At 38.6% G+C, this 14,776-nt stretch overlaps 1 protein-coding gene across 2 annotated transcripts in view; it reads left to right on the top strand.

Moving 5' to 3' along the window:
• SSBP2 (single stranded DNA binding protein 2) overlaps window positions 1–7,449 on the top strand; it is a 166,507-nt gene extending 159,058 nt beyond the window's left edge. For both annotated transcript variants that reach the window (XM_066614002.1, XM_066614001.1), the window contains exons 16-17: window positions 1,010–1,108; window positions 4,983–7,449. In XM_066614002.1, the coding sequence (XP_066470099.1) occupies window positions 1,010–1,108; window positions 4,983–5,012 (129 nt within the window). In that variant the 3' untranslated portion in view covers window positions 5,013–7,449. The remainder of the gene's footprint in view (window positions 1–1,009; window positions 1,109–4,982) is intronic.
• Window positions 7,450–14,776: the final 7,327 nt, after the last annotated feature.

Below are 14,776 nucleotides of genomic sequence, written 5' to 3'. Positions count from 1 at the left end.
GGGATTAAAGGGTATGAGCAGAATTATCATTTATTGGAGAATAAAATGAAATACAGGGGCCCCCCATATCCATGGATCCAGTATCCACGGTTTCAGTTATTCAGTTATTTTAATGATTTGCACAATGGGGGCCACAATGTCTAAGGACGCACTGCATTCAGTGGATTTTCTAAAAAGTTTTTATTTTGTTTTTGTCTTTTTCTATTACAAACTTATCTACTGCTACCAATGTGCCATCTCAAAAATTACTTTTGAAATTAGGCTCAAGGAAGTTCTCCATGACAGGGCATAGAGGAGCCACATTGTTTTCACCAATGACTCCCATTATAGTCTGTCTACACAGGGAGAAGCTAGATATTGTACTGCTACTATCAGCTTGGAGCTGGTGAGATACAGTGCAAATGATGCTGAGACTAACCTTGAAGGTGACAATGTGGGTGGTGAACTATAAAGCAGGCAAGTGGAAAACTGCCTCTTTTTTGCCCTAGTTTCCCATGCCAGTTATTACCCTCAGTTCTGTTTTTTTATATAAGTTGATCCTGCCATCAAGCAAGGGAGTCTTCTTGCCCTTGATTGTTAGCTAAAGGAGTTTTTTAGTTCAGTGGTCTATGTGCTACTCCCATTTCAATATTCATTTCTTAATGCAGAAATCATTAGTTTATTGGGGGTGTCCGTTCCAGCAGCACTGTTTATCTCGTTTTAAAGACAAAGGTGTCCATCCATTCCATCAGTTAGGTGATCAGCATTACCAGGAGTTATAACACTTGCAATCCCCCCAGTTCCACCACCAGTATTCCTTTGTGCATGTATGGGAATTTATGATAATCCATGCTTGGAAACCTATTTCTGGATTTGGATCACTCTTGCTTGTCTAAGGCAAAAGTGCTGTGTTGAGATACTTGTTAACTTATATTTTCATCCTTAGATTCCTATATTTGTGTCAAGTTCTTCTGAAGTACTTACCAATGACTTTGTCTACATAATTAGCTCTCATTTTTAAAAAATATAGAACTCGCCCAGTAATATGAGCATGAGCAATCAGCCTGGGACCCCTCGAGATGATGGTGAAATGGGTGGAAACTTTCTAAACCCCTTTCAGAGTGAAAGTGTAAGTACTGTGTTTTAATTTTTGGTTGCTACTTAATAGCTTTGACTATGTTCTCCATTGCACATTTTTAACTTTCAGGCCTAATTTTTTCTGACTGACGTGCATAAATACTGTTGAATTCCCACTTAGCTGGCAGAATGAGTGTTAACTTTCTACTAAATACTAAAAGCATTTAGGAGAGTTTGTTTACTATCACCAGGCTTACTCAATGTCTAGTATTTCATAACATCCATAAGGCAGGGCACTATAAGTCAACATAAATGAAAAACAGCATGCACTCTTATATTGTTGCTGGTTCTACCCATGCAAATGTAGAAAGTACAAGTATATTGTCAAAAGCAGCTCATTCTGTAGTTCATTGATAGAATGCCAAGATGATGACAGTGTATAACAGCTTAATATTGCCTCTTAACCATTTTTTCCATGCAACTTCATGTAGTTTAGCTTAAATACAGAATGATTACAGAGCAAATGTATATGGAGTTTAAATGGGGTGCACCTATCTGTGAAGAAAAATAAATGGTAGAAAGTGATAGGCAAGGTACTGGCATCACCTGAGTGGAAAATATGGGTGATTATTGCATGAGTACTTGATGCCGTAGTAAATGAGGAAAATCATAATGTTCATGTATGATATACATTAGAAACTCTGGAAGCCTTAAACAATTTTATTCATAGGCAGCATGTGAAAAGAGGGAAGGTTTATTACACACATTTTGTACTATTCTGCATGTTTTGTGTGATTTCACTGATTGTTCCATTACCTTGTGTATTCATTCCATTCCTTTTCAGCCCTTTAGCCTTTAGACAAAGCAAAAAGTGTGCGAGTTTTCGCCTCAAACTTTTCAAACAGCAGAGTGAGGATTGGTTCACTTCAATGTATCCTGACTATAAAGTGAAGAAACTTTTGCAGAGAACTTTTAGCCCACAAAGGAAAAGTAATGCCCTGACAGTATAATTAATAAAAAACAAACAAACAAGCTCTGAGCTCACTATTTCTGTTTACTAGATGATCTTCTTAGGTCACACTAAACAAAGATGCCCTCTAGTGTTCACTCACAAATATGATGCTAAAGAAATATTTTCATGTTCTTTTCAAGTATGTTTGTACTTGATTTTTTAAAAACTAGATATCCAAATCCATTCTATAGAAATATTTTTTATTTCTTTCTGGCTGACCCACCAGTAGCTCTCACTAAGGGCCCAACCCTATTCAATTTTCCAGGTCTGGTGCAGTTTTGCCAGTGGAATGTGTGCAGCATCCTTTGGTGGAGCTGCAGTCCCTGGGGCCTTCTCCAGGTATGGGAACTATGTTTTCTTATCATGCGGCTGCATTGTGGCTATACTAGAGCTGGAAAGGATAGGATTGAGCCCTAAGTCAGCTGCTTGCTTTGCTCCAAGTTGACTTAAAGGCTATTGAAAGCAATAATGTGCACTGCTTGTGCCCAAGGTGAATTTGACCTACTTGTATCTTTACTGCTTGGTTCAAATCGGGGCGGGGGGTAGTTCTTTTGATTCATGTCAAGTAACAAAGTTTCATAGAACAAGGTTTTCTTCAAATAGTGAGATGACTACAAGAATGATTTGTCACTATTTAATCTGTCACACATACATGCCTCTTGAACAAATTAATAGTGTGTGGATGGGGCAAACATACCTATACAAGGAATGATCATTCAAAAACTGATATTGCCTCATAAGTAAAATCCGAAGTCTGTTCCAAACAGCTGTGGTTGTTCTCGCATACAGTTTCACATGACTAGCACTTCATAAAAAACAAAATCAATTTAAAAAAGGAAGAAACTTGAATTTAAGTGTACTATAATTTGATTTGATGAAAGGTTTTCTCACAATTATAAGATGTCTGATCTTGTCACCTAATTATTCTTACTGGGCTTATTTTAAGGACTGTCTCTGTGCTATGAGGCTACTTGCAGGTTGAGCCATAGGAGAGCCAGTGTGGTACAAAGATTAGAATATTGGATCAGAACCAGGCTCAAATTCCTAGTGAGTCATGAAGCTCATTGGGTGACCGAGGGTTAGAGTTAAAATGCAATAGTAATGGTGTTTGAATTAGATTATTAGATTTATGTTATTTATTATTCACAGTTTGATCTTACATCTTTAGCTTGTTTCTTCCAACCATAAATCTTTTAATATGGGACACATATCCAATATAAATAAATGCTGAAAGCTTTCCTCTGAATCACTATGAGACATTTATGTGCGCGCGCGCACACACACACACACACACACACACACCTCTCTACCTGAATTAGGATATGCACCCCTCAAAAGTTCTGGGTTTGAGTTCTGCCTCAAATGACAGGATTTGACATGGCTTTTAACACGGATTAACAATTAAATTATTTCATTTATTAACTCACTTAGCAATGTAATTATGGGTCTCGCAACACAATCCTGAACAGAGGAAAAACTAGCACAGTAAATGTTGTGCCAGTGCAAGCTGTCATGAAAGTTCCGTAAAGTGCTTTGTGACGGCCTAGGGGTTGCTAGCAGAAGATGAAGTGCATGCTGGACCTGGTAGGTTCTGTGTCAAGCAGTGTGGGAGAGGGCTATAACAGGGAGGAGTTGGATTGATGGCAACTGTGCATGCTGGATCCTATCTCCCTCCCCAAGCCTGATCTACCGACAAGGGGCAACATGTGCCAGATACAGAGTTCACACAGGTTGGGGGTTGCTCCATTGCCCATGCTGGGGCTTACCCTGGGACAAGGGATCAAATGACCCCTTACCCTGATGAGACCTCCAGCACAGGCAATCTGCATAGGATGCAGTGTGGACTGCACTGGCTGACTGCATTGGCCTGGGGGGGAGGAGAGGATAGGATTGGACTGTCAATTTCCACTGGTCTTGAGCAAACTTGCTATTGCAAACTATGTGTACAGGACTAGCTTTTGTGATTACATATCTACAGGGGGTCCCTTTGAAGGTGAGAGAAGTTCTACTTGCCTCCGGAGGGTCCTCTGAGCCCTAGAGGTAAAAGAAAGTAACTTCCAATTTCTCCATGAAACTGGAGGAGACTTTCTTAAAGCTCTAGGACTTAGTCTGAGTCTAACAGATGTCCACGGCCTCTGTTGGGCTCAGAACCTTCTGGAGGCAAGGGGAGCAGAGCTTTCCTTGGCTCTGGAGGGTGGAAGGGAGGTATTCACCTATATCCGCAGTTTCACTTATCCATGGGGGGTTCTGGAACGCAACTTCCGTGGATATGGGTGCATACCTGTACATATTAAACAAAAGCTAGGGTACTTTTTCTGGAATAAGTTCAAATTTTCAAGACTTTCTAGATTGCTGTCATTAGAGAAGCAAACAAAATTTGGGTGGAAAGTCTTTAGACTCAAAACCTCCATTTCCCCATTAAGTTACTTTTCAGCAGGTTGCACTTATAGGACTCAAGGAAACTGAAACGTTGATTCCTGTCAGTTCCTGGGCACAGGGAAAAGTTTGCATGCTAATCTGCAGGTTCTTAAACTAGGTATTTTTTTTTATTAAGGACTCATCTCTCCATGCAATGGTCACCATGTGGTTTGCTTTTTGTCAATATATTCCTTGGTACCAAAGCATTTTCTAATCAGGGGCTGCTTACATATCACCTGAAATTGTGTAGGAAAATTATCATCTACATGTTCCATGACATCTTAGGTCATTAGAAAGACAGAATTGCACCCAAGCACGTGAGATTATAATTAAGGTCACAGAAGTTTACATTCAAGCTCACTGTTAGTGGCTCGGGCTGCAATCCTGTAACACATTCCTGGGAGTAACCCCATTGAACACAATGGGACTTATGTCTGACTAGGATTGCACTGTTGGTGAATGAGTTGCTGCTAAAGTATGGATTCCTATTTTTCAGTATTCCCCCAGCATGACAATGAGTGTGTGATCCATTACCAAGTCTCTTCGTGAAGGCTGCACTGAGTTTGCCCTCTCCAGAGAGCTACTAAAGAAGAAAATTATTCATCCCTGTGTACAGTTTAACAGAAAAGATCTCGGCCACAGTTGGACCCACCATTTTTTTCAACCATCTTTCCAGTTTCGTGAAGAAAGTGGGTCCTGATCTGGTTTCAGCAACAATATGTGGCATATCAGAGCTGCCCAAGACTGAACTGCAAACAGTTATCTGTGTATGTATATGTAGGGATAGGTGTATGTATGTGTGTGTTACAGAGACATAGATAAGCACACATACATATATAGACCTGCAGGACGTTGTAAAATATTATCACATGACATCTTAAGTAGAAATAAGAAATAGGGACTTTTATTCCATCTTTTTTCACGTTTACATTTTAACTATTAAAAGAACTGCCTCCTTCTCCCCATCTGAACTGTTCTGTGCTGTGTATATCACTGCTTTGTAAGTTATTTTTTTAAGAAGATCTCAGATAAGTTTGTTTTTGTCAATGTCTGCCATCATGGATAGGAATAAAACTGCTTATAAGAGGGCTTTCATACAGTTGTGTCTGATATCAGTAAGCGTGTGAATTGCAAACCACATTATCTTGAGAAACAGAAGAAATGCATTAATTTTATTAAGCAAGTAAAACTTGTCCTTTGCCTTTAAAAATACAGAGAAAAGAATACAGAGGGGTTATTTGCCCCAGTTCTTCACAGATGCCTAATACTGCGATCCTAAACATACTTGTGTGGTGGTAAGCTCCAATGACATCAGTCAAACATTACTTCCAGTTAATGTGTTGAGGATCGGAGTGCAAATTCTTCAATATTTGTTTTCAAGGGAAGTCTGAGTTTAATCTCAACTTCATGATCTATGCAGAGAAATACAACATTACTTTGTTGGGCTCTGGTTTGATTGCTGAAGCATTCAGCAATAAAAAGTGGCAGGTTTTGATTATCTGCCTTTTAGGGAAAAGAAACAATTTAGTATGATCTTCCATAGCTGTAGTAATTAATAAAAATGCTAAGATTTTATTGCTGAGGTATACCTTTTTTTCTAACAATCCACCATTGTTTCTGCCTCTGATCCCCTCCTCCTTTATCTCTAACAAGTAATGTTAAAGGCCCATCAACTTGATGAGCTGGGGGAAGAGGATTGAAAGCAGTAGTTCTTTTCCCAACCACAGATACTCACCCCACCTATCAATTTCTGATTTTTCCCTTATCTCCACCCCCACTGTAATGGTTCCAGTATTCTGTGCTTCTGTCAAAACTTATTTGATTTTTTTTTAAGGATGCACAAATAATTGGGACTACATTCTTTCAGTGTGTCATCTTTCAAGAAATACTAGAGCTAAAATTCTTTCAGTATCATCTCTTGAGGCCCAAAATGACTGAGCAATTTAAAGTGTGCTATACATGGGGGAATAACAGTGTGACAACCCCTACCTTTTCAGGGGGTGGGGAGTAACAGCACATGAAAAGAAATACCACTTACTTGTATTTCACTTTCAATTTTACAGCAGGTGCTTTTTCTGATATTGCCCAAGTGGTAGTAATTCCTTTATCTGCATGACCTACCTATTCTTCCTGGTGAATATATACATTGAATGTTATATGACTGATACGTGTCTAAGGTCACTGGGAAATTGAGTTTCATCTCTCCAGTATGCCTCTTACGGAAATTGCATTATAAGGGTAATTATATAAGTAGCAGTGCTTGTTGGTCACCCATTGTCACAGACTTTGAAAAAGAAAAGAAGCTCTCCTTTTAACTAACTTTGGTTTTATAGGAAATTTATCTGCAAAGATTTAAGCACAAGTACTCCAGCTTAATCCTAAATTAGCTTTGTACAGCTATGTGAATGCTGTTTGGGTATATAAAATTGCATGTGCTTACAACTTTGCAGATAAGGTATGTGGCTGTTAGAGGTGATAAACTAAATTTGTATTTACTCATTTTATCCATGTGAGAAATTGTCTCTACCTTATTTTTGCATATACACTTTTCTAATAAGCCACAGAGTAACAGCTAATTCTGTACACATTATATCTAAACATACAGTTTTCTACAAATTTGTATTGGGGTAGTGGTAGTATTTTATTTATTTTCTAGTAAGTTGGCTTCTAGACAGTGGAAATATAGAGGATAAAATTAAAACTGGTGATTGATTTTCAAGTACTGGTTTTTCTTGTGCACTAAATATCCATGCGTATGGTATGTCTTACAGTCATGTATTTTGCCTTAATACTAAATAAGTTCCCCCCCCCGTGAAAGAAAGGGGCGTGTGGGGGACCAATTGCTTTCTTCCATGGAAATGTAGATGGAGTTGATTCCCGCTGTGGCCTACACATGGAAAATGTTTGCGCAGGAACTGATCAGTCATGGGTATGTTTTTAAAATAAAATATGCGATCAGAATAGTAGTTTCCTTCTGTATGTTGCTCTAAACCCCTCCTGAAAAGTCACACTCGTTAACAGTTTTTCTGTTATATATTTTCATTCCTTTGCCTTTTTAGGAATTTCCTTCCCCTCCCCCCCCAATCAGCTATGTCTAAATTTCCTTAGGTATGCTCACAGTGACATATGCGCTAGTATACTCCTTTGAGGACTGTGATGAATCTTGAAAATAGAACTGATTTTTCTAATCTGGAACATAATTTTGTGAAGTCTTCTAAAGTTAAATGTCTGACCCAGATCAGGTGATAAGTAATGGAGATGGAATGGCAGAAGTAAAAAAATGAATCTTTCTGTGTGGGCTCTGTTTAAACTGCTGAAAAGGATTTAAAATAGTTGCCTTGTAATTAGCACAAGGATGGTCTGAGGTTGATCTCTGTATTTGTCCTCATTCCGCTTTTATGTTATTTTTTAGTGTTCATGAAATATGATGTATTTACAATTATTCTTCTGCCAGTACTTCTGCCAAGTATAATGATGTGTCTCAGCCTCTATCTGGGAATGTGTAGGAGTGAGCACCTAGCATAATCCATATTTCTTTCAAGAATTTGCTTCTGAGTTTGCAGTTGCCAATTTTATATTTGGTAGCTTTTCATTTTTGCCTGGTTTATTCCATGGTGATCATCTGAATCGTTTGATAGCCACTATCCCCACCTGATTTTTGGCATATCCCCAACACTCTTATATCCATGCTCTGAGTCCTGATGAAAGCCATGGAACCAGCAGAGTTGGTATCCAAGTTGGTATACCAACTTAATAAGACCAACTATGTACAAGTGTGTGCCCCTGTGTACCAGGTTATGCTGGGATTGCATATGCAATGACCACATGTAGTCATGTGGTTGTCGGGGGGGTGCACACTCCTACCCTCCGAATGCGAGGGGAGCTCTGCTTTCCTGCGGAGGGTCCGCATTGCATCAAGTGTGCTGCTTGACGACAGAGATCATGGCCCCGATCCCTGTCAAGTGGTGCACAGCTGTAGTTCTTAATATCTGTAAGGAACACAGCATTTCCAAAGTTGAACTTTTTAAAAGCAAAAAATTTTTTACTCTAATTTTAAATACACTGGTCTCAATTCAGCTATAGATAGTCACTAAGAGTCCATTCACACATAATGCCAAACTGGTTTGTCACTAGAGAACAAACTCTATGCTCATGCATGCCCCCTCCCTCCTCACTGAGTTTACTTAATACATAACTTCCTGGTTTGTTGCAAGCCATTCTTGGCCATTGCAGATTGCAGCCAAACTGCTAAACTATGGTGTGCTGTTGCCCTGATTGTTTGAAAGGAAAGCACTTGCAGATTTAACTACAAACCATGGTTTGCCATAAAACAGGGAGAAGCAAATTAAGAGGTACATGAGGTCAAGGCTTATTCCTGTAGCACCATGCTATGTATTGGTGTGTGATGTGAAACAACATAAAATTTCATCTAAAGCAACAGTTACATCTAAATTAGTTACAGCTGATTTTTTCCATGGAGTTTAGTCACAACTATATTGTGGCATAGATTAAGGGCCATTGTGAAGATCAAACTAGGTCCTTTCACATCCTTATGAATGATAACTGAGAACTGTGTATCAGAAATACCAATATCAATTGATTAAAAGTCATCCAGATGTTACAGTTTGTATGCCAATATGTCATTTGTAGTGAGGCTATGGAATTATATCGTGAGCTTAATGAGGGAACCAATTAGTTATTGTAATTTTTCATTTTGTTTTCCTTTATTTGTTTCATGTTACAAACATTAGCCAATAAATATTTCACATACCCTTATCTTAGTCATTTAAATATCTTAATCATTAAACCTGCTCCCTGATTACTGTTTTAAAAGAACAGCATAAATGCTTTCTACAGGCAGGCCCTTCAGTTATCTGCCGATCTAGTTCGGCGCATGCCCATTACTATACTTTTGTTTAAGTAAAGCACTTGCAGCATGAGTGTTTCTTGTTTAACCATCTTTAACTGAAGAGCTGCACTTGCAAGTAACCAGCCTGTACACTAGACGGCAACTAATAGGATGCAGGAGTTCCTGCTTCCTGTTAGTCTCTCTGTAGAGTGAAGGCTAGTGGCATGCATGTTTGGCTCTTCAGTTAAGGAAGATAGTTAAACAAGAAATACTCATGCTGCAAGCGCTTCTACATAAAACAAAAGGTACAGTAATTTGTGCATGGGGGCTGCTATTTGTACAGGCGTCCGACAAACTTCCAATTACTCTATCCCCAGGTGGGGGGACATAACCCCCGTGGATATGGGGGTCTGCCTGTATATGGAATTTGATACACAATGTTTAACATTAAATACCACTTAGGTAAGAGTTAATGTAGAAAAAATGTTACCAAAACAGATGAATGCTTTAATTCATTTAAATCATCATGCAGCTTTGGCAACTCTTTATCTAGTCTCATTAGTTTTTTAAGAGCAATTTTTTGTAAATTCACACAGTGTACTGAATCATTTGGTTGTACCAACATCTCATTTTTTCATAAGCAAGTCCAGGCCAATATACACATTCCTCTACTTCATAGCAGAATTCTAAGCATAACTAGAATTCTGTTATATTTGCTCAGTTAGAGTTATGAACTAACAGCTCAATCCTATGCATTTCTATACAGAAGTCCCATTGTGTTAAATGAGATTTACTTCCAGAAATGGGTGCATAGGATTGTATCCTGACTCACATTAGCGATTCTGTGGTTTGTTCACTTAATACCAAGTTTTATAGCTTCCCTGATGTTCACATGGAGATCTGCAACACTACTCAGTTCTCTTCAGTACTATGGAAAGCTCTTCATGTGGTTGCACATGGAACATTCCCCTTACCTTGAAGAGACTGGTTAAGCTCTTTGTGGCCACTAGAGCCCCTCCATATCTTCTGAAACAGTTTGATTGGAATCGTTAACTTTCCATTTTTAGAATATGCTCAGGTTCCTTATACGTGAGGTATTAATACTGCTTAGTTGGTAATGAAGGCATACAGATATTTGCAGCTTTAGTACTTGGAGTCTTCCCCAATTCTACTATCCAGACTTTTTTTAAAATGCAGTAATATATGTATACATGAATATAACTGACATTTGAAAAAAATGTATTTTTCTGTTCCTTTTAAGGCTACTATCCAAAACATTTGTTAACTTAGCAACTCTTATCTACATTTGTTTTGTCATGAACATGTAAAATATGCAAGGAAGCTTCTCATGAAATGAGGGAATTTGCTGTAAAAATGTCTGCCCTTATTGGTATATAACTTTTTCATCAAAGCACTAATTCAGTTAATAACTCAATGCTATCATTGTTTTAACTTCAATTCTAATTTATGGAAACTCTTAAAAAAGTTTGATTATAAAGTTAAATGTACAAAGATCAAATAATTTTGATAGAGCAATTATGGAAAAAACCTGATGAAATCATCACTATCTTCATGTTCATTATGTGTTGATTAAATTAGATAGAATTTTTGGAAATTCATCTTTACTGACCCCTTGCAGTCAAATATATAAATTAGAATTCGCAAATATTGGCATTCCTTGTGTTACAGCATGAACAGCATTCTAGACACCTAGAAGAGCATGCAAAATGCTGTAGGTTCATGCACCTGGAGAGAAAAGTGTGTTTCATTCATACATGATCCTCTTTAGATCCTAGTTCATGCATACTACCGCGAAATTGTTGTGGATAGCTCTATCTGCATCAAGTAGTGATGTGTAATCTGAGCATGAATTGCTAAAGTTAAGAACTTCTAAATGTTATCATTTTTTATGGCAGTTAAACATATTTATAATCTTCCATTGAAATCACAGGGATCTAGAAGTGCTTGGGCAACAGATATGCATATGCCATGGTAAGTTATCTGATTTACAGTGTTACACAAAACATACCTCTTTAAATGAGAAAATGCTGTCTTCTGAAATAGCCACTACACGCTTTCAGGGCTGGCCCAGCCATGAGATGAAGAGAGGCAGACTGCCTTATAAGTGGATAAGTGCAGGTGCCACTCTGTACCCACAGTGGCCTTACCTGGCCTCCATTTCCCCTACCCCCTTCTTGTCTTTGAATTTCTCTGTGTTTTTTAATAGAATGGCATAGCAGGGTGGAACAAACAAACTGGGAAAAGCACTGCCCCACTTCTCATGCTCCCAGTTTCTGTGTTCAGATCTTGCTTTGTCACTCTATTTCAAAACAGAGTGGTAGTGAAGAGGAAACAGACAAACTGGGCAGCCTGTCCACTACAGTATATGGAGTTGAAAGGGAGTGGTAGCAATCCTATTTCCTGATTAGGAAAAGTACTGCTGACTCTTCTCTGCTTCTAACAGAAGTGGTGGTAAATGAAGATGACCTCTACAAAGCAGGAGGGAGTGGTCAAAGAGGACCAGTCATGATGGAGGAGGGAGTGTGCAAAGAGGGTCATTCCCACCTCTTCTAACTGAAGGGGAGGTATCACAGGAGGGCATGCACATCTATATCCATACAGGGAGAAACAGAATTTCTGTAGCACTTCAGGTACTATTTCCTTTTGCACTCGGCCTACATGTTTTATAAGAAGATATATCAAGGAAATCCAAAAGCAGTTTTAAAGGACAAAAAGCAATATATGGATAATAATTTTTTTGTGGTTGAGCAAGTATTGTGTCCTTTCTACACTACAGTGGGCTCTCTGTGTCCACGGGGTGGTGGTGGTTCTGAGACTCCACACAAATTCCAAAATCTGCAGATGCTCAAGTTCACAGATGTCATGTGACAAAATGGCCTAAATTTGTGGAAATTGCATACTTTGCATGAACTTCCATAAATTGTCTAAACTTGTGCAAATTGCCCAAAATTACAAATGCTGCAGAGAGCTGTGAAGTTGTGGGAGGCTATAGCAGGGTATGTGAAATTTTTTAAAATACATTCTAAAACCACAGGTTGATTAAATACATGGATACAGAGCCTTTGGATACAGCGAGCCCACTGTACTATGATAAATAGCAATAAGAAACACCACGGACACAATACTGTAGGAAATTGAATACATGTCCAGTGTATATGAATTGTAATTGTATTAACATTTTAAAGGAGCAAATTTCGTGTATCAGAAAGGATTCAATTTTAAGTTGTGTGAACAGAAGCATACATACATTTGTGGAACGATTAACTATAATTGACTTATTTTGAATTTGGCACTCTACGTCTTTCCCACCCAATAATATTTGGTTTCTTCTGATGCCAGTCAGTTGACAGTTGGCAGCCTTCAATCTCGGAAGACTATGGTATCGCGCTCTGAATGGTGGTTCTGGAACAGCGTCTAGTGTGGCTAAAAAGGCCGATTCGGGAGTGACAATCCCTTCCACACTGGGAGCAAGTGCAGTCTGTCCCTGGTCTGTCTCCCTGGCTATGGGCCTTTCTTCTTTGCCTCAGTCTGTTGACCAAGTGTCTCTTCAAACTGGGAGAGGCCGTGTTGCACAGCCTGCCTCCAAGCGGGACGCTCGGAGGCCAAGGTTTCCCACCTGTTGAGGTACATTCCTAAGCCCTTCAGATCCCTCTTGCAGATATCCTTGTATCGCAGCTGTGGTCTACCTGTAGGGCACTTTCCCTGCACAAGTTCTCCATAGAGGAGATCCTTTGGGATCCGGCCATCAGAAAGGCATGAAAGGCATTGCCAGTCATAAAGGCATGGAAAATAAAGAGTACATGGAAAAATTCTACTCCCCTCACATGTCCACCCCACTCCCGACCCTAGGCTTAAGAGGGCTTATAGTTAACTTTTTCCAACATAAAGAACATAAGAGCCCTGCTGTCTAGCATCCTGCTTCCAACAGTGGCCAGTGAAATGCTTCCAGAAATTTCATCAGCAGAGCATGATGGCATGTTTGTCATGTAAAGCATAGGCTTAAAGATGCATGTGTGTAACATCAGTGTGTTTGCTGGAACTTTGCCAGGTGTCTCATGGTATTCCTAGAGAACTGCTAAGTCTCGTATTATAATATTAGTCATGTCTTTTAGTGCTCTAAGTGTGAGAGTTCATGAAATGCCCTTTTTTATATCCTAATGCATGACAGAGGTTTAAATTATAGGCAGTTGATACAAAATCCATAGAAGTCACTTTACATTTATGAACAAAGTCCTGACTATAGTTTGATTTTACCATGTTGTTAGGTTTTCATCTTAAGGGCAAAGTTCATATAAGAGATTAGAGGAACTTAATAAAGCATTCATTCAAGCAGGCATATCCTGAAAATTACTATTTGGCACATCAGAGTTAAAAAGAAAAGTAGAAATGACCAGAAGTTAAACAAGAATTATACAGGAAGTGAAATTATCAATAGGAAAGTTACTTTACACTGAAACAGATGTCATCAAGCTGATAATCCAACATGATGCAATTGATTTAAAGTACAGTCCCAACTGCACATGTCCAAGTGGAGACATCTTTCTACGGAGAATTCCTGCATTTGAAATTTGTAACCTTCAAACACCATGCTGTTTGCCATAGGCTTAAACCAGGTTTTATTTTTAGTGTTCTTGATTACAGACAAGTCCTGAATCCTACAGGAGTGATCATATACAGAAATAAACTTCTGTGCATGACTTTCCCTTGATGCAAAGTGCAATCAGCTGCAATGAGGGTACTGAATTCCAGCATTCAAAAGGTGTGTGGAGAGGGTTCTGCTTTGTACTTGTGGGATCCTTTTCCCCATGTCATTCCATCTCTCAGCTGGGGGAAAGTGAATGGAACTGGTAGTATTATAGGTCTAGGTGGAACACTGCTACAAAATTAACTCATATTAGACTTTCCAGAAACCAAATGCGGTATAATTATAGTTGTATTTTCAAACGTTCAAAACTGATAATAGAATCTAAAAATTATTCATAAAATTATCTTCCAGTTTTCTAGTGTGCTAATCGATCTAGTTAGATAAGAAATCAAAACCAGAGTATAGCCTTAAAGAATGGTATAAACTACCAAGGATAAAGTTTGTTCTCTGCTGCCTTTAGTTCAAGAATATCTTTTTTTCCAGAAATGGAGGCCCTTAACAAAAATTTATTTCTTAAAGGGACAATGAGAAACATTTTACTATCTCTTTTGTTGTAAGTATTCCCTTGAAAATAATTTATTGTGGCATCTGCTTTTTTATAGTGCCTACTGTTAAAGCAAATGTGTTTGTTACACAGAGAGTTCTTTTCTGCCTTTCTGTTCTTTTTTTTCTGTAGATGAGAGATTGACGCTTGATGGGTTACATCTGTTTCAGTTGCCTAACGCATCGGTAAACCATTGTCAACTTGTTAACATTTGCACAAACTTCTATGTAG

This window comes from Tiliqua scincoides, chromosome 2 (genome assembly GCF_035046505.1).
Source record: "Tiliqua scincoides isolate rTilSci1 chromosome 2, rTilSci1.hap2, whole genome shotgun sequence".
Classification (NCBI taxonomy): Eukaryota; Metazoa; Chordata; class Lepidosauria; order Squamata; family Scincidae; genus Tiliqua; species Tiliqua scincoides.
This window is presented reverse-complemented; position numbering and strand designations above follow the sequence as displayed.